A 20387-nucleotide genomic window follows, 5' to 3' on the forward strand; every position below is an offset into this window, starting at 1 on the left:
CACAGTCACTGTACCAATTTACATTCCCACCAACAGGGCACAAAGGTTCCTTTTTCTCCACATTCTCACCAACAGTTGTTATTTTTTTGTCTTTTTTATTTTAGCCATTCTGACAGCTGTGAGGTGATATCTCATAGTGGTTTTTATTTGCATTTCCCTGATGATTAGTGATGCCAAGCATCTCTTCATGTATCTGTTGGCCATCTGGATATCTTCTTCAGAAAAACTGACAAGCTGATTTTAAAATTCATATGGAATTGCAAGGGATCCAGAATGTCTAAAACAATCTTGAAAAGGAAGAACAAAGCAGGAGGACTCACTTCCTGATTTCAAAGTGTGATCCTCAGACCAACAGCATCAGTAACATGTAAGAATGTATTAGAAACACAAATTCTCAGGCCCTGCCCCAGACCTACAACAGGTGATTCTGATACAGGCTCAAGTTTGAGAATCAAAACTGGCTCAGACTGCAAATAAGATTAACCATACCAGATGAATTTAATTTGCTTTTCAACCTCCCCATTCTCTGGATACTTATTTCTTTCTTAATACATAGAAGATAAAAAGAAAGACAAAAACATATTGATGGAGAGTATATATAAAACCCTATTTCCTAATTAGAAGGAACTTAATTTCCACTTTCCACTTTGGATTTATCTGTTCTGACCAGTCATTTAGAATGGGACCTGTGGCTGGTCTAACTTGATTTGCACTTGATACTTACTTGTCTAATGGCTTGTTGCTACTGGTAAAATCTTCAGCACACAAAACCGAACATTCAGAATACAGTATGAATAAACATTTTGAACAGAGATTGTTTCATCATGCCTGTCATGGTGTGTTTTATAGCTCTGATTTCAGTTTGAAGACCCAAAGAAGGCAAATAAGTTTCAGAAAATAAAGAAGGGGCAGGGGAAGGGAGAAATATATTCCCCATCTGGCAGATTAAGACAAGAGAGCTAATTTAGTCAGAAGTTTTATAGAAAGGAGAATGGAGGAATATAGTGCTCAAGCATAATTAAGCTGGGGAAGAAGGGGGCTAGGGAACAGCCGGCCTGGCTGAAGGCCTGGACAGGAGAGACCAGGGATTGGAGAGAACTCTGTGGGAGAAGCCCAGAGGGAAAATCAGGGCTAGGGGCTCAAACCTAAGTACCAGTGGCATGGACTACTAAAGGGCTAAAATTGGCACTCACGGAAAAAAAAAGAGAGAGAGAGAAGAAAAGAAAAAGAAAGGATTTTGTATGTAGAAAATCCTACAGACTCTACCAAAAAGCTGTTAGATTTAATTAATGAATTCAGTAAGGTTTTAGGATGCAAAATCAACATACAAAACTCAGTAGCATCTATACACCAAAAATGAATTATTTGAAAAACAAAGAAAACAATGCATTTATAATAGTATCAAAAATGATAAAATACTTAGGAATAAATCTAGCCAAGGAGGTGAAAGATGTGTTCACTGAAAACTCTAAGACATTAATGAAAAAAAAATTAAAAACAAAACTGGAAGATATCCTGTGTCTTTAGATTGGAAGAATTAACATTGTTAAAATGTCTGTACTACCCAAAACCATCTATACGTTCTGTGCATTTCCTGTCAAAATTCAAACCACATTTTTTACAAATAAGAAAAACAATTCTGAAATTTGTATGGAACCATAAAAGACCCTAAATAGCCAAAGCAATCTTGAGAAAGAACAAAGCTGGAACCATCACACTTTCTGATTTCAAACTGTATTACAGAGGTGCCTGGGTGGCTCATTAGTTTAAGCGTCTGCCTTTGGCTCGGGTCATGATCTCAGGGTTCTGGGATTGAGCCCCGCATTGAGCCCCGCATCGAGCCCTGCATCAGGCTCCCTGCTCAGCAGAGAGTCTACTTCTCCCTCTCCCTCTGCAGCTCCCCCTGCTTGTGCTCTCTTGCTCTCACTCTCTCTCTCTCAAGTAAATAAATAAAATCTTAAAAAGAACTGTATTACAAAACTATGGTAACCAAACAGTTTAGTACTGGGGAAAAATACAGATACATAGACCAACAGAAAAGGATTTAGACCTCAGAAATAAACCCATTTATATACAATCAAGTAAAATTTGAAAACGGAGCCAAGACTATTCAATAAAGGACAGCCTCTTCAATAAGTGGTTCTAGGAAAATTAGATTTTCACATACAAAAGGATCAAATAGACCCCTATGTTACACCACTCACAAAAATTAATGCAAAATGGCTTAAAGACTTAAATATAAAGCCTAGAATAATCAATTGCTATAAGCCAACATGGGAGAAAAATCTTGACATTGGTTTTGGCAATGAATTATTGGACATGACATATAAAGCACAAGTAACAAAAGAAAAACAAGTGGAATCATATCAAATTTAAAGGTTGTGCACAGGAAAAATCAACAAAATAAAAAGGCAACCTATGGAATCGGAAAAATATTTGCAAACTACATATGTGATAAGGGGCTAATACCCAAAATATTAAAGGAATTCACACTACTCAATAGCAAAAACCCACAAATAACCCAATTAAAAAAGAGGCAAAGGACCTGAATAGATACTTTTCCAAAGAAAATATTCAAATGGCCAGTAAGTACATGAAAAGGTGCTCAACATCACTAATCATTAGGAAATTTAAATAAAAATCACAATGAGATATCACTTCACACCTATTAGAATGGCTATCAAAAAACAAGCAATAACAAGGATTAACAAGGATATGGAGAGAAAGGAACCCTTGTATACTGTGGGAATGTAAATTGGTACAACCAGTATGGAAAACAGTATGGGCGTTCGTCAAAAAATTAAAAATAAAACTACCATGTGATCCAGCAATTCCATTTTGGGATGGAGAATATATATATATATATATATATATATATATATATATATATATATATATATATATATGAAATAAAATCACTGTCTCAAAGAAATATCTGCTCCCTATGTTTATTGCAGCATTATTTACAATAGTCAAGACATGAAAACAACCTAAATGTCTTTTGGCAAATAAATGTGGATAAAGTACACACACATGGAATGTTAGTCAGAAGGAATCATGCCTTTTGCTACATCATCAATGAACCTGGAAGGTACTAGGCTAAGTGAAATAATTCAGAGAAAGACAAATACTGTATGATGTCACATATGGGATATAATGAAATTGGACTTATAGAAACAGAACAGATAGGTGGTTGCCAGATGCAGGGGTATGAGGTGGGGTAAATGAGTAAAGGTAGTCAAAGGATACAAGCTTATGAAATAAATAAGTTCCATATAGCATGGTCACTGAAGTTACTACTGTTTCATAAATTTGAAAGATTCTAAGGGAGTAAATCTTAAAAGTTCTAATGGGATTCATTTGCAAATCGATCAGTGTGATAGATCATATCAACAAGAAAAGAGTCAAGAGCCATATAATCCTCTCAACTGATGCAGAAAAAGCATTTGACAAACTACAGCATCCTTTCCTGATTAAAACCCTTCAGAGTGTAGGGTAGAGGGTAAATTCCTCAATTTCATAAAAACCATCCATGAAAAGCCTACAGCGAATATCATTCTCAATGGGGAAAAGGTGGAAGCCTTTCCCTTAAGATCAGGAACACCACAAGGATGGCCACTCTCGCCATTATTATTCAACATAGTACTAGAAGCCCTTGCAACAGCAATCAGACAACGAAAAGAGATAAAAGGTATTCAAATCGGCAAAGGAGAAGTCAAACTGTGTCTCTTCACAGATGACATGATACTCTATATGGAAAACCCAAAAGACTCCACCCCCAAACTACTAGAAGTTATAGAGCAATTCAGTAATGTGGAGGGATACAAAATCAGTTCTCAGAAATCAGTTGCATTTATATACACGAATAACGAGACCGAAGAAAGAGAAATTAGGGAATCCATCCCATTTACAATAGCACCAAAAACCATACGTTACCTTGGAATTAACTTAACCAGAGAGGTAAAGGATCTATATTCTAGAAACTACAGATCACTATTGAAAGACACTGAGGAAGAAACAAAAAGATGGAAAAATATTCCATGCTCATGGATTGGAAGAATAAACATATTTAAAATGTGTATGCTACCCAGAGCAATCTACACTTTCAATGCCATCCCGATCAAAATACCAATGACATTCTTCAAAGAACTGGAACAAATAGCCCTTAAGTTTGTGTGGAACCAGAAAAGGCTCCGAATCACCAAGGAATTGTTGAAAAGGAAAAACAAAGCTGGGGGCATCACGTTGCTGGATTTCAAGCTATACTACAAAGCTGTGATCACCAAGGCAGCATGGTACTGGCACAAAAACAGACACATAGACCAATGGAACAGAATAGAGAACCCAGAAATGGACCCTCAGCTCTTTGGTCAACTAATCTTTGACAAAGCAGGAAAAAACATCCAGTGGAAAAAAGTCCCTTCAATAAATGGTCCTGGGAAAATTGGACGCCTACGTTCAAAAGAATGAAACTGTATGGTGACTAACATAATATAATAAAAAAACATTAAAACAAGAAACAACAAAAGAATGAAACTTGACCACTCTCTCACACCATACACAAAGGTAAACTACAAATGGATGAGAGACCTCAGTGTGAGACAGAAACCCATCAAAATCATAGAGGAGAACATAGGCAACAACCTCTTTGACATCAGCCACAGCAACTTTTTTCATGACACATCTCCAAAGGCAAGAAAAACAAAAGCAAAAATGAACTTGTGGGAATTCATCAAGATAAAAAGCTTCTGCACAGCCAAGGAAACAGTCAAAAGAACTAAGAGGCAGCCCACGGAATGGGAGAAGATATTTGCAAATGACACTACAGATAAAAGACTGGTATCCGAGATCTACAAGGAACTTCTCAAACTCAATACACAAGAAACAAATAAATCAGAAATGGGCAGAATATATGAACAGACACTTCTCCAGTAAAGACATACAAATAGCTAACGGACACATGAAAAAATGTTCAAAATCATTAGCCATCAGGGAAATTCAAATCAAAAGCACACTGAGATACCACCTTACGCCAGTTAGAATGGCAAAAATTGACAAGGCAGGAAACAACAATTGTTGGAGAGGATGTGGAGAAAGGGGATCCTTCTTACATTGTTGGTGGGAATGGAAGTTGGTGCAGCCACTCTGAAAAACAGTATGGAGGTCCCTTAAAAAGTTAAAAATTGAGCTACCCTATGATCCAGCGATTGCACTACTGGGTATTTACCCCAAAGATACTGACGTAGTGAAGAGATGGGCCATATGCACCCCAATGTTCATAGCAACATTGTCCACAATAGCTAAATTGTGGATGGAGCTGAGATGCCCTTCAACACATGACTTAAGAAGATGTGGTCCATATATAGAATGGAATATTACTCAGCCATCAAAAAGAACAATTTCACAACATTTGCAGCAACATGGATGGGACTGGAGGAGATAATGCTAAGTGAAATAAGTCAAGCTGAGAAGGAGAATTATCATATCGTTTCACTCATTTGTGGAACATAAGAAGTAGGAAGATTGGTAGGAAAAGAAAGGGAAGAAGGAAGGGGGGTAAACAGAAGGGGGAATGAACCATGAGAGACTATGGACTCTGGGAAACAAACTGAGGGCTTCAGAGGGGAGGGGAGTGGGAGATTGGAATAGGTCTGTGATGGGTATTAAGGAGGGCACGCATTGCATGGTGCACTGGGTGTTATAGACAAGTAATGACTCGTGGAACTTTACATCAAAAACTAGGGATGTACAGTATGGTGACTAACATAACATAATAAAAATTATTATAAATTTTAAAAAGTTCTAATCAAAAGAAAAAATATGTAACTGTGTGGTGATAGATGCTAAGTAACCTTAATGTGGTTATAATTTTGCATTGTATACATACATCAAATCTTTATGTTGTGCACCTTAATCTTATACAATGCAATATGTCTATTTTAGTTCAATAAAACTGACAGAAAAAAAAGAAATACATAATCTGAGCAGACCAGTAACGACTGAGAAGATAGCCTTAGTAATCAAAAACCTCCCCAGAAGAAAAGACTAGGACCCGAAGGTTTCACTGGTGAATTCTATGAAATATTTAATGAAGAATTAACACCAGTCCTTCTGAACTCTTCCAAAAACTTGAACACTTCCAGACTCATTTTATGAGGCCAGGGTTACACTGACACTAATGCTAGATAAAGACAATACAAGACAACACAGGCCAATATTTCTGATAAATATAGACTCAAAAATTCTCAACAAAATACTAGCAAACCACATTCAACAGCACATTAAAAGGATCTTACAACATCATCCTGTGAGATTCATCTCTAGGAAGCAGGGATCATTCAACATATGCAAATCAATAAATGTGATACATCACACTAACAGAATGTAAGATAAAATCACATCTCTATAGATGCAATAAAAGCATCTGACAAAATTCAGCATGTTTTCTTTTTTTTTTTAAGTTCAATTAGCCAACATATAGTAGTACATCATTAGTTCTTGATGTAGTATTCAATGATTCATTAGTTGCATATAACACCCAGTGCTCATCACATCACATGCCCTCTTAATGCCCATCATCCAGCTACCCCATCCCCCCACCTACCTCCCCTTCTGCAACCCTCAGTTTGTTTCCGGGAGCCTAGAGTCTCTCATGGTTTGTCTCCCTCTCCAATTTCTTCCCATTCTGTTTTCCCTCCCTTCCCCTGTGGTCCTCTGTGTTATTCCTAATGTTCCACATGTGAGTGAAACCATTTCAACCTATTTTCATGATAAAAACTCTCAATAAATTTTGTATATGAGGAACATACTTCAACATAATCAATGCCTTATGTGACAAGCCTACCACTATTAACAAGCATGTTCAATGGTGAACGGTTGAAAGCTTTTCCACTAATATCAGGAATAAGACAAGGATGCCAACTCTCACCACTTCTATTCAACATACTGCTGGAAGTCCTACCCAGAGCAATCAGGCAAGAAAACGAATAAAATTCAGAAAGGAAGAAGTAAAATTGTCTCTGTTTGCAGATGACAAGCTTTTATATAAGAAATTTCTAAAGACTCTCCTAAGAAATAATATTTTCTTAAAAAGCCAATCTGAAAAAAAAAAGAATACTAGAATAATAATGGAATTCAATAATGTTTCAGGATACAAAATACAAGTACAAAAATCACTTGTGTTTCAGTAGCAATGAACACTGAAAAGAGAAAATGTAACAATTCCATTTGCAATAGCACGAAATAGGATAAAGTACTTAGGAATACATTTAACCTAGGAGGTTAAATATCTGTACACTGAAAACTATTAGATATTTATAAAAGAAATCAAAGAGAACACAAATAAATAGAATGATAGTCTGTATTCATGGATTTTAAGAATTAATATTGTGAAAATGCCCTTACTACCCAAAGCCATCTGTAGATTTACTGTAATCCCTATCTCAAATTCCATGGCATTTGTCACAGAAGTAGATAAAACAATTTTAAAATTCCTATGGGACCAAAAAAAGACCCTGAATAACCAAATTAATCCTGAGAAAGAGCAAAGCTGGTGGCATCATGCTTTCTGATTTCAAACGTTATTCCAAAGCTATAGGAATCAAAGCAATATGATACTGGCATAAAATCTGACATATAGACTAATGGGAGAGAGTCAAGAGCCCAACTATAAACCCATAGTCAACTAATATTTATCAGGAGGCCAGGAATACTCAGTGGGGAAAGGATAGCCTCTTTTATAAATGGTATTGGGGAAAAGTGGATATTCACATGAAAAAGAATGTATTAGACCTTACCTTACACTGCTCAGAAAAATTAACTCAGCTGAACCGAGATGCCCTTCAACAGATGACTGGATTAAGAAGTTGTGGTCCATATATACAATGGAATATTACTCAGCTATCAGAAAGAACGAGTTCTCAACATTTGCTGCAACATGGAGGGCACTGGAGGAGATAATGCTAAGTGAAATAAGTCAAACAGAGAAAGACAATTACCATATGATTTCTCTCATCTATGGAACATAAGAACTAGGAAGATCAGTAGGGGAAGAAAGGGATAAAGAAAGGGGGGGTAATCAGAAGGGAATGAAGCATGAGAGACTATGGACTCTGAGAAACAAACTGAGGGCTTCAGAGGGGAGGGGGGTGGGGGAATGGGATAGACTGGTGATGGGTAGTAAGGAGGGCACATATTGCATGGCACACTGGGTGTTATACGCAACTCATGAATCATCGAACTTTACATCAGAAACCAGGGATGTACTGTACGGTGACTAACATAATATAATAAAAAAAACATTAAAGAAATAAAAATTAACTCAAATGAAAGACTTAAGTGTAAGATTTAACACCATAAAATCCTAGAAGAAAATATAGGGAAAATATTCCTTGACATGGTTTTGCTAACAAGTTTTTGAATATGACACCAAAAATACAGGCAACAGGAAAAAAAAAGTGGGACTACATCAAACTAAAAAGCTTATGCACAGCAAAAGAAATAACAAAATGAAAAGGCAACCTACAGAATAAGGGAAAATATTTGCAAACTACATATCTGATAAGGGATTAATATCCAAATACATATGAGCAACACATACAAGTCGGCTACAAAAAAAATGGGCAAAGGACCTGAATAGACGTTTTTCCAAAGAAAACATGCAAATGCCCATGTAAATGTTCTACAAGTGTAAGAAAAGGTTTTCAACATTTCTAATCATCAGAACAATGCAAATCAAAACCATGAGATGTTATATTTGTTAGAGTGGCTGTTATAAGAAAAAAACAAAAACAAAAAGACCCAAGATAACAAGTGCTGGTGAGGATGTGGAGCAAAGGGAACCCTTGGACAGTGATAGTAGTAATATAAACTTGTAAGCTACTATGAAAACAGTATGGAGGCCCTCAAAAAGTTGAAAATAGAGTGGTCATCTGATCCAGCAATCCAACTTCTGAGTATATATGGGAACAAAATGAAATCAGAATCTCAAAGAGAGGTCTGCACCCTCATGTTCATTGCAGCATTATACACAATAGCCAATACAGTGAACAACCTACATATCCTTCAGCAGATGAATGGATAAAATAAATGTGATATATGCAGTGGAATAGTATTCAGCCATAAAAATAAGGAAATCTTGCCATTTATGGAAACATGATGGACTTTGAAGGCATTATACTATGTGAAATAAGTAAAACAAAAATATAAATACTACATGATCTCACTTATATTGGAATCTAAAAACAAGCTTATAGAAACAGAAACTAGATTGGTGGTTGCCAGGGGCTGGGGTTGGGGGAAGTATCAAGATGTTGGTCAAAGGGCACAAACTTTAGTTATAAAATGAATTCTGGGGATATAATCTACAGCATGGTGACTATAGCTAATATTTTAACTTGGGAGCTGCTAAGAGAGTAGTTCTTAAATGCACTTACCGCAAAAAAAAAAAAGGTAATTTTGTGAAGTGATGGATATACTAATTAACCTTATTGTAGTAATCGTTTTGTAATATATATGTGCATCAAATCATCATGTTGTACACCTTAAACTTACAGAATGTTATATCTCAATAAATCTGGAAAACAAAAGTTAGAACCAAAACAAAGTGAAACAATATTGATTTTTAGAAAATAACTCATTGCTTCCTACTGAAGTGCTAATAGCTGACGATGGCTCAATATGATACTACTTCTAGGGTAACGGGATCAAGTCATCAAAAAAGGCAAACACAAAAGCTGTAATATTGAAATTTCAGACATTGGTCTGCAGATGAGGAAGCTATTTGGGAGCAGCAGAGAGGTCTTCATTGCATTCTGAATCATAGGCTGTATGCTATTATGTTCTGAATATAGGTTAGGATTAAACTTTAAATTTACCCCCCTGCACACCCTGGAATCCCCTATTCATGTGAATTTTGCTTTGAAAGTTGCAAACACTTCTGTGAAAGGTGCAGTCATCTAATTGTTCCCTTTGAAAGGTCGCAGATATATTCCAAGTCTTCCTTGTGTTCCATGAACCATGTCTTCTTTTCTTTCTCCCTCATCTACCAATGTCACTTTCATATTAAATATGATTTCATCACTACAACCTGGTGTAGAATACTGGATCACTTGTACCTTAGCTTTTAGAAAACCGTTTTCCAACCAAAGACCTACTTTGAAGTCAGTAGTTCTTAATCAGGCTCTTTTGACACTTCTAGGGGGAGTTGAAGAGGGAGAAAACCAAATTCCTTTGAAATTAAATGGAAATTTTTGGGTGATTTGCAGGACCAAGTCTGGCATAATGGATTATGGTCTCTTGAAAAGAGCTCTGGGGGTGTGTGGGTGGTGCAGACGGTTGAGCATCCGACTCTTGGTTTGGGCTTGGGTTGTGATCTCAGCGTCCTGGGACTGAGAACTCTGTTGGGCTCCCTGCTCTGCTTGGAGTCTGCTTAAGTTTCTCTCTCCTATCCCTCTCCTTCTGCTCCTCCCCCACCCCACTCTAGCTCTCTCTCTCTCTCTCTCTCTCTCTCAAATAAATAAATAAATAAATCTATTTTTTAAAAAAGAAAAGAGCTCTGAACTGAGAAATCAAAGAATGTGGATCCTAGTGCTTGCTTTATGACCTTGGGTATGACATTTCACCCCAGATCTCAGTGTCCTCATCTATAAAACCACTGATGACAATACCACAAGATTCTCAGTGATACCTGAGTAAATGGGAAGTGTGTATTGTTGCGTTAGTCACCACACCATTCCAAAATCTATTACGGAATGCACTTTCTTTCCTTGGATGATTTTCTGTTCCAGTTCACACTCTCTAAAATAGGCTGCCTTTAATTGTCTGCTCAAAGTGGTCACTGGGTGCTTTGAGAAGCTCCTTGCTACTTAACTTACACTCTTTCCCTTTGATCTCCCATCTACTCTAGGTGTCAACTCTGCCCGCTCAGTTCCTCCTTCCTACCCACCACCGCAGGACCCGTTAAACCAGGGCCAGTACCTGGTCCCCGATGGCATCGCTCAGTCGCAGGTCTTTGAGTTCACCGAACCCAAGCGCAGCCAGTCACCATTCTGGCAAAACTTCAGCAGGTTAACCCCCTTCAAAAAATAATACCTACAGGGAGGCAGATAATTTTAAAATAAAGTAAATAAAATTATATTTATAGATGGACATTTTTTTGGAGAAGCACTGTTGAAATTTATATATATATAAATATATATACCTATATATATATTTATATATAGAGAGACACGTATACACACATAGACCCTTGAGTACACACACACACACACACATACACACACACACACACACACACACACACACACACACACACACACACACAGAAGGACCAAAAAAAAGTTTTCTGTTGTTTTGGGGAAGTAAAATCTGTAGTTGGTAGGAAGAGGTACCAATGACTTCTAAATATGTGATCCCTTCTTAGAAGTTTTCTGTTCTTATCCTGTCCCCTTCCCCTTTATTTTCAGAAATTGACATTTCTATGTGTTCCTTTTCTTGTTGAGATAATCTCTTTGCTCCCCTGTGAGTGATTCATTGACTTGTCATTATTACCATAGATGTATTTGTATTGTTTTTTTCTTTCCTGATGATACTGATGCTAATAACTTTTGAATTTACTCTGATGTGATGGAGTTTGGGAGCTTGAAATTTTTTTTTTCTTTTACTTTTCAATGGGTAAAGGGAGGATTCCCCTTTCTCTTCTCCCTCAGCTGACCACCTGTGAATGTTTCTACAGCCCGGCAGTTGCCCCAGACAGCTTTTTCCCTGCATCTTCTGTCCTCAGTCGTGCCAGTCTAGACATGCTATGTTGTGCCCTGTGACATAACTGCTCAATATTTCTATTGCTTTCACTGTGTTTTAGGTGTTGTAGAGGGATCGAAACCAAACAGAATCCAGGGAGAGTCAGAGTATAATAATTCTGGAGAGAACTTCTGTTCAGGGAACATTCTGCATTTGGGCTCTTCTCCTAGCACTAGGGGTTCCCATGTTGTAGCACTGCTGGGTCATGAGTAGTTTTGTATCTGGGGTTTAGTTTGAGCCAATTATTCTCTTCTTCAAGCTGCTTTGGTTACGGTGTTCCTTATAGGCCTCCCCCTCCCCTAACCTGAAAGATCTGAACTTGAAGCAAAGGGGCTGAGACTCTGCTTCCTGGGGGAGGGATTCAACTGCCTCTACTGCCAAGTGGGCTTAAAGTTGGGGTTCCCCGATGAAATCATTACAGGGTCCTGGTCATCCCTGCTTCCAGTTTCAGATTACAGGCAGCATTTATAGGAGTCTATGAAAGGGTCAAGACAGAGCCCACCTGACCAAGATCATCAGCTGCCATCAAATTATTGACCTGGACAGGATCCAAGGCTGATCATAACCTCTTAAAGGAAAGAACAGGAATGGGTATGGAAAGAGGCAGCCCTACCCCAAGATGCGTACCTGCAGTTCCTACCACTCAAGTTATCTGAGACTTCCCCCATTGTTAACAGATTGCATGGACAATCTTCCATGATTCCTTCCTTCTCCTTTCCCTGTTGTCCTTCTTTCTCCTGTTCTCCTGGTACAGGAAAATGGCCGCTATTAGCATAAAGAACTTCTGTCATTCTAAGAAGGCCCTATTTCCAACATTCTCCCATCCCAGGACATTGGAGGCAAGTAAGTGGGAAGCCCAGGGAGACTTCCCTATGGAGAAAAGATCTGAGGTAGAGACACTACCTTCAGGCTAATTTTTGGCAGGCTTTATACTTAACGCAAAACTAACTTCTCCCACTAAGAGGCAGGCTCCCTGTGGGTGCAGGAGTACCTATTCCTCCTCCTCACATAGCCCTTCAGGTGGACAGACCTAGAACAGCAAGGAGAATGAAGTACAAAGGAGTGAGAATGGGCCCTGCCATGGAGAACCACTCTAATGAGAAATCTGGAAATTGTGAGTCTGTTCTGGACCCTAGGAGAAAACTTCAACATGAAAGGACCTCAGCTTACTGAGCAGCAGCCATGGCTGCATGAGGCCCTCGGCATAGTTGACTTGATTGCTGCTTTATGCCTCCTGACCCAGACGAGGCCCTGCCCAGCCTGGGAATTATTCCTCTGTGGGAATCAAATTACAAGCTGTTTGCTTCCATTCCACCACATTCAAATCAGACTTGTGGGGTAAGCCAAGGGTAAGTCTGAGCTGGGCAGGGGGCTGGGGCTCGGGACTGGCCACAACTGCTCAGCAAATGACCCAACTACTTAAGCCCCCCACCCCTTGGCAAGGAATCTGGTATGCAGTGCCTAAGCTACAATGTCCTCCCTGGGAAAGAGCATGTGTTTCAGTGGCTGTGTAGGCCTCCCTTAAGTATACATTCTTTTCCTACTTTCTGTTCTTCTCCATTAGGTTTAACCTTGACATATTTCTCCAGGGGCTAGGAGCAAACCAAGAGGGGATGCTTGGCCAAGTCCCTGGGCCTACAGTATCTCTTAGCCAGGCCCCCTTGCCCTCCCTTAATGCTCTTCTCCCCTGAGCCTGTGCCCAGAGCTCCAGGATCAGGAATATCACCTCTTGCCACCCACCTCTCATCTACCCAAACCGCTGGCCTCACCAGATGCCAATAACTTGTGAAAACAACAAGAAATCAGTTTACCATTGGTTGGAATGTTCCCCCAGCCTATGGCAGCAAAGCAGACCAGTGACAAACAGCCCCAAGGGGAGACCTATTACCTGGGATCAGGGTCCAGGTCTATTCTGTGTCCCCACAGCAGTGCTATCCCCAAGAACTCTGTAAATCTCCTCTATGTGTGCATGGCCCCCAAGCTCCCCTTTTCTCAACTCAATGAGGCCTGGATTTGCTCTTCAAAAGGCTTTGCTAGTGTGTTTTGGCCCTGTTGTGGGATGGTCCTAACACAGAATTCTAACTCCTCTTTCTCTCTCCCTCGCTCCTCTTCTCTCTATGTGTATAACTCTAATGAATTTATCAAGGACAGCAACAAGAGAGTTCTAACAATTCCAGTGTGAAGCGAATAGTGATCTTTTAGTGCTTTGGGGCTGGGGTGGGCTGGGGTGGATGGATGGGTAACAGTGATTTTGATTACCCCTGCTGCTCTGCATTTGCCAGTTTATTATTTTGTTTCTTCTGATTGTTTGACCCTGTCAAACAAGTGTCAAAGTTGTGTGTTTAAAAAAATGTTTAACAACAAAACTATGATGTTGTAATGACACAAAGCCTTATGAAAATATTTATGGAGTTCAATAAAAGAAGTAAAAAGACACCTCTAGGCAGAGTTTTCTTGCCTGTGTGTGTGCATTTCACTAATTGCAAAATAAAGGAAATTTTCTTGATGGGGACAGCTTATCCCAACCTAGTCTTGGCCTACCAGCCCTGCTGTTCCATTGCCAGGCATCTCATGGGCTGTCTGTGACCTTCCGTGTCCTTTCTGGAAAAGTGGGCCACCAGAAACAAGTTTGATCCTGTAACCAGGGACACTTCAAGTGTCTTTATAAATGGGACTGTTCTTCACGTCACCTGTCCCTTTGATAAGACTTGGGGACCCATTCCTGACCCCATTCCTTTTCCTTGCAGCTACAAATCCAGTACTTGCCCTGGGCACTCATGGGAGCTTAAAGGCTGCTTTTTGGATCTAGCCAGAGGCCATATCATATTCTGGTTCTGTCTCCTCATAGGTAGACACATTCCTTATCCATCCCCCAAAGTGGGTGTACTGACCTTAACTGTTGTTAAGCCCTTAACTGCAAGTCAATTCTAGGCCCCCATGTGGTGTCTTATCCTGCCCTTCAGAGATGCAATAGTGGGTTTGTTCTGGCACTGCCTCCCCTGCCCGTCTCAAGTGACTAAGCGCTAACACTAATAAAATGCTTATTTACTAAAAGGGACAAGATAATTGTTCTAAGCTACAGAGTTAGGAGGAAGAGAAGGTGTTGTACCTCTCAGTTAGGGTGTGAGCCCTGCCTATCTAGGACTAAGGGATACCCCTAATCCTGGATTTGGAGAAAGTATTTATTAAAACTTCTCCTTCAATAAACTTTACCCTTTCTTCATTTCTTGGCTCTCTCATAATTTAACCTCTTTCTCTACTGTCCCCACTTTTTCCCTTTTCCATGGGATCTGCAATCTTTATTCATCAAACTCAGAACACTCAGTTCTCAGCAGTCCCTTCTCCATCTTGCCAGTTCCCAGTTTCATCAGCTTCCAAAGGTGAATCTCAATTATGCCCTGCAGAGCAAGAGGACTGCCTCTCGTCTGAGTACTCCCTGACTACCTTCTGAGGGTCCTAGAATGGAGAGTGGGGAGACAAATGCTGGGGGGTCTTACACTCTGGGATGCAGCTGATTCTCTCCTAAGGTACCTAAAATCAAGCATGTCTTATCACCAGAATTATTTCCGAAAGCCCTATATGGTCCACGTGATCATCCATATTCTTTATTACCCTAAATAATGGTTCTACTACTTACAAGCTTGTTTGCTAAGAGCATTTACCCACTTGCTGACATCAGTTTTGTTACAAAGCACCCTATAGTCACTGTTGAGAGTGCTCCTATATTCATTGATGAATGTGCCACTTGCCTAATTAAGTTTCCAATTTGCCTTTTCTAATTACTAAATTTCTCCCCTTGACTAGGGACAGAAGGGGCAGTAGATTTAAAGTATCATTTTTAGGAGGCTTTCAAAGGGGAGGGCCTTAGCTGATCCCAAGATCATTGTATCAAGGATGATGGCTTCTTATTCTACTTTTCCCCCAAGATCTTCTGGGAGGCTCAGGGGTGGAGAGAGAGATCTCTTGTGTGCCCAGGAGGCCAGAACTAGAACAGAGAAAGCAGATTCTTCCCAGCTTCCAAGAAAGGCCTCTTCCTAGAACAAGTCATCCCTGACCTATCTGTATCCTGGGAAGATTCCCACCAGGTCTGATGCAGGAGGCTAATGACTTATTTATATATAACAATTGCTCCTATTTTCAATGACCTTACCATATATAGGGTCTCATGTAATCCTCTTGACAACTATTTGCTAATGGGGTTATTAACATTAGCATTTAACATAAGAGAAGCCCGAGGCTCATTTGAAATGACTAGTCAACTTTCCCAAGCTTGTGAGTATTTATCACCCAAAACTCACCCCCATTCAAACTGATCTCAGAGCAACTTACTCTCAGAGTGTTTCTGCAGCTGTATGGGTTGGGGAAGGGCTGGAAGCAAAAATATGAAATGATCTAACATGTGAATGAGTGTCACTCCTAAACTCTCCTCGAGAGCCCTCAAGTTTTCTAATACAGACCTCCAACATGTGAATGCAGCCATGGGTCCTTTTGTCTCTAGTACCAAGAGCAAGTGGGATAAGTACCAAGTCTTCTGCTTATTTCAATGCTTTAGTCACTGAGGCCACTACTGTGCTGCTTGGCTCACTTAGCTTTTGGCCCCTTTAGGGTTTCCTTATTCATGCTGGCCTGCTCACTACTGGCTCCCAGAGGCTTCTGTCCTAAGATATGGGGCTGATGAAATAGATCTTGTTTGCCCAGGCCTTTACCTGCCAGGCTCAAGGTAGCAAAATGAGACTTCTTAGCATTCCCCCAAGTCCCACCACCTGCAGGACTACAGTTCAGCCTGGTTATAGGTAGATTAGGTCAACTGGGTTTGCAACACAGTTGAAGAGGGATGTTTGGTGGTAAGATTCATGTCCCCTGGAAGCACACTATTCTGGTACCATCTCTCCCATTTCTGTCTTGGGCTGTGACCTCCTTCTGCAGACGTGTCACAGAGACAGTATTTTCTCATATAGTTGAGAAAGAGCGGGGGAAAGGGATGGCACATGGGCATGCAGTAACCCTGTGTTCCTTAGAAACCTCTATTATTTCTAGTTAGCTCACCAATGGGTCATTTTAGGCAGCTTCATGGACAAGGCTATGTCCATCTCCACAACAAACATGCTTCTCCACAGATCTGTCAACCAGCTGAATCAGATTCAATCCACATATTCTGAGTATGTAATCTTGGCCAGACCTTGTAGTAGATACACTAGAGATACCAACATGACTAAAAGTCTCTAACCACAGTCACTCAGAGTTTAGTGAGAACATATAAACATGGGTCATAACCGGGATGGATGGGGGCCTGGAGGCACTCAGAGAATGGAATGGTTAATTCTGATTGAGCAAATCTTTGTAACCATTCAGGATAAATTTGGTTATGCTGCAGAAACAGATATTCCTAAAATCTCAATGGCTTAACATATAAGAGTTTATTTCTTGCCCATGCAAATCTTTCTTTAGGTCTATGTAACTCTCCAAAGCAACTATCTGCCATGTGAAGTACACAGTCTGGCCTGCTTCTGCCTTGCTACACCTCCATCTTAACACATACTTCCATAATCACTACAGCTGGAGAAAGAGCCCTAGAGTGTTTCCCATTTACACTTAAATTCTCTGTTCCTGCTTCCAGTCACAACCCAAAGGGCCAGAACTGCCTCATCCAACTTCAAGGAAACAGGAAACTATAAAAGTCATATAATTTCAGAAGGGCAGGAGAACTAGATATAGATGAACATTAGAAACCTCTACCAAAGAAGGAAAGGTTTGAACTAGGCCTCAGAAAACAGGGAAAATTCTACCGTGTTGTGGAGGTTAGAGCAACTGAGATGTTAGGAGGTACAATCCACACAAGATCATCCTCTGACACCAACTGCAAGTCCATGGGTCCCCAAGACCACCCTTAGGTTTGATAATTCACTAGAAAGACTCACAGAACTGGCTGTTATAATCATGATTTTTAAAACCGATAGGGTGCAGATTAAAATCAGTCAAGGGAAGAAATCAGACAGGGCAGAGTCCAAGAAAGTACCACATGGAGAGCTTTAGCTGTCATTTTCCTGTGGACTTGGGAGAGTGTTACTTTTTTGACATTAATATGACAATTTTCATGGAGTATTGCTAATAAGAGTTCACCCAAACTTCTTGAGATTTTACTGGGGCTCCATCACTGCCCCATGACTGATCTCAGTCTCCAGTCTCCTCAAGATGTGGGCTGATGCCGGGCAACCCAGAGCCCCACCCTATGCACCTACTTACATTGTGCTTTTGAACGGTAAATGATCTTCAAGTGCAAATTTCTCTGTGTGAATTTTGGGGATGAGAGATGGGAGCTTCCAAGCTGTCATAGCAAACCAACCACATGAAGTGCTTCAGCTAGACCCCTCATAAATGTCCAGCCTCTGGGTCAGAAGATTCCATACCCCTATATCCTGTTCAGCCTTAGCTAAGACAACTCTCTCTCTCTCTCTCTCTCTCTCTCTCTCTCTCTCTCTATATATATATATATATATATATATATATATATATATATACACACACATATATATAAAAATGGACTGATTATATATGATTATATATAATATAAATATAAAATATATATATTTAAATATAATATATATATATATATATATATATATATATATATATATATAATATCTAGAATATAGCAGGCCAGAATTACTGCAGTCCTGGGAATTACTGCTTTCCTTGCCCTGGGAGTAGCCTTTAACCAATGACTGATGAGGGAAGGTATAATTGTCCTAATTCCTTTGCTCATCAGATGTGATAATTCAAAAGTGTGTTTGACAATTTTCCCTGGAGCTTTTCCAGAGATTAAGCTTTGATTGCCCACGGTAGTAGCTGGTTTAATAACACACCCATTAGTGGCTGCTTTCACTTACCTGTATAACTTACCTACTCCCCTCATATTAGGAGATGGGCTTCTTGGGGAGATTCAGCTAAGACACAGGAATTAGTCTTCACTATATATCGTATGAAGTGTTATACATTCTCACTGAAGCATTGGTGCTTTTTTTCAGTTTGTAATTGTTTCTGGCTGTATAAAATAGGAGCCTTCAAATAAGGCATTCCCTTTCCAGGATGAGACTCGATAAGAGACAACTACTTAGACAAAAGGAAAGAAAGAAATAGTGGCATTTCAGGCAGCATCTCAGAGTGAACAGCACCAGGACATCCTTCTTGTTACCCCAGAAATCCCATTAAGGAAGTGGTATTGAAGCAAGGCAATGCACTGAAATTATTTTCAAATTGCAGGGTCATGGTATCAGTTTAGTTGAGTGTGATCAGCAATTTAAAAACTGCACTGGAGGAGATAATGCTAAGTGAAATAAGTAAAGCATACAAAGACAATTATCATATGGTTTCTCTCATCTATGGAACATAAGAACTAGGAAGATCGGTAGGGGAAGAAAGGGATAAAGAAAGGGGGGATAATCAGAAGGGGGAATGAAGCATGAGAGACTATGGACTCTGGGAAACAAACTGAGGTCTTCAGAGGGGAGGGGATGAGGGAATGGGATAGACTGGTGACGGGTATTAAGGAGGGCACATATTGCATGGTGCACTGGGTGTTATAGGCAACTAATGAATCATCGAACTTTACATAAAAAACCAGGGATGTACTGTATGGTGACTAACATAATATAATAAAAAAACATTAAAAAAATAAATAAAAACTGAAATAATAGACTGGAATGGGATAGAATAGAAAAGAATAGAGTGTTGCAGGTTAAAAAAAAGTATGTAGTATTTTAATTTGAAAGATATGTGTACTGGGTACAATATTAACATTGTTTATTTTAATGGTAGATTGTCAAAAAGAATATTTCAGAAACACTGGTATAGAACCAGACTGTCTCAGTTCAAATCCTAGTACTTTTTTTTAAGCTCAATTAGCCAACATATAGCACATCATTTGTTTTTGATATAGTGTTCAATGATTCATTACTTTCGTATAATACCCAGTGCTCATCAAATCCTGGTTCTACTGTGTGTTGGTTATGTGACTTTGGGTAAGTTACTTAACTATTTCACCTCAGTTTCCCTATTTGTAAAATAGGGATTATAGTACTATTTCTCTATGACTGAAAAACTGTTAATGGCCATTAGTATGCATTTATACCTTCTTATCTGCAACTTGAACCCCAAATTTGTTTGAAACAACAATGTGCTCAGTTAAGTACCATTTTTCCAGCTTCTCATGCAGCAAGAGGTAGCCATATAACTGCATCTGATAAAGAAATATAAGAGAAAGTCTGCTGGTACGGGGCTAGTTTCTGATAAATCTTTTACTCTCCTGATAAAGAGAGAAATATGGCTGGTACCAACACCTCCCTTCTTCTCCCTACTTTGAGTGTAGATATGATGCCTGGGGCTGGGACATCCATCTGTGAACATGAAATAGCAAGCATGAGTCTAAAGAGCTATATGCTAAGGCTGGTAGCAAGGAAAGATGAGAAGAGATGACTAGGTCCCTGATGACATCAGTAAACTACAGAAATAAGCAGCAACCACTTACCTCTGGACTGTTACTGTGTGAAGAAAAGAAACTCCAATTTAATGAAGTCATAGTTAGATGATTT

The 20387-nt window shown here is 39.4% G+C and overlaps 1 protein-coding gene across 7 annotated transcripts in view; it reads left to right on the top strand.

Moving 5' to 3' along the window:
* The window catches only part of ARHGEF9 (Cdc42 guanine nucleotide exchange factor 9), a 318010-nt gene that overhangs the window by 222237 nt on the left and 75386 nt on the right, over positions 1–20387 (top strand). For 5 of the 7 annotated variants that reach the window (XM_087860178.1, XM_087860176.1, XM_045795971.2 and 2 more), the window contains one exon: positions 10907–14235. The exons of 1 other annotated variant lie outside the window; for it this stretch is intronic. In XM_087860178.1, coding sequence (XP_087716304.1) covers positions 10907–11088 — 182 coding nt within the window. In that variant the 3' untranslated portion in view covers positions 11089–14235. Of the gene's footprint in view, positions 1–10906; positions 14236–20387 lie in introns of those variants that run through there. One more of the 7 variants, XM_087860180.1, reaches the window with a different exon arrangement.

This window comes from Ursus americanus, chromosome X (genome assembly GCF_024610735.1).
Source record: "Ursus americanus isolate L20-20 chromosome X, mUrsAme1.1.p, whole genome shotgun sequence".
NCBI classification, from domain to species: domain Eukaryota; kingdom Metazoa; phylum Chordata; class Mammalia; order Carnivora; family Ursidae; genus Ursus; species Ursus americanus.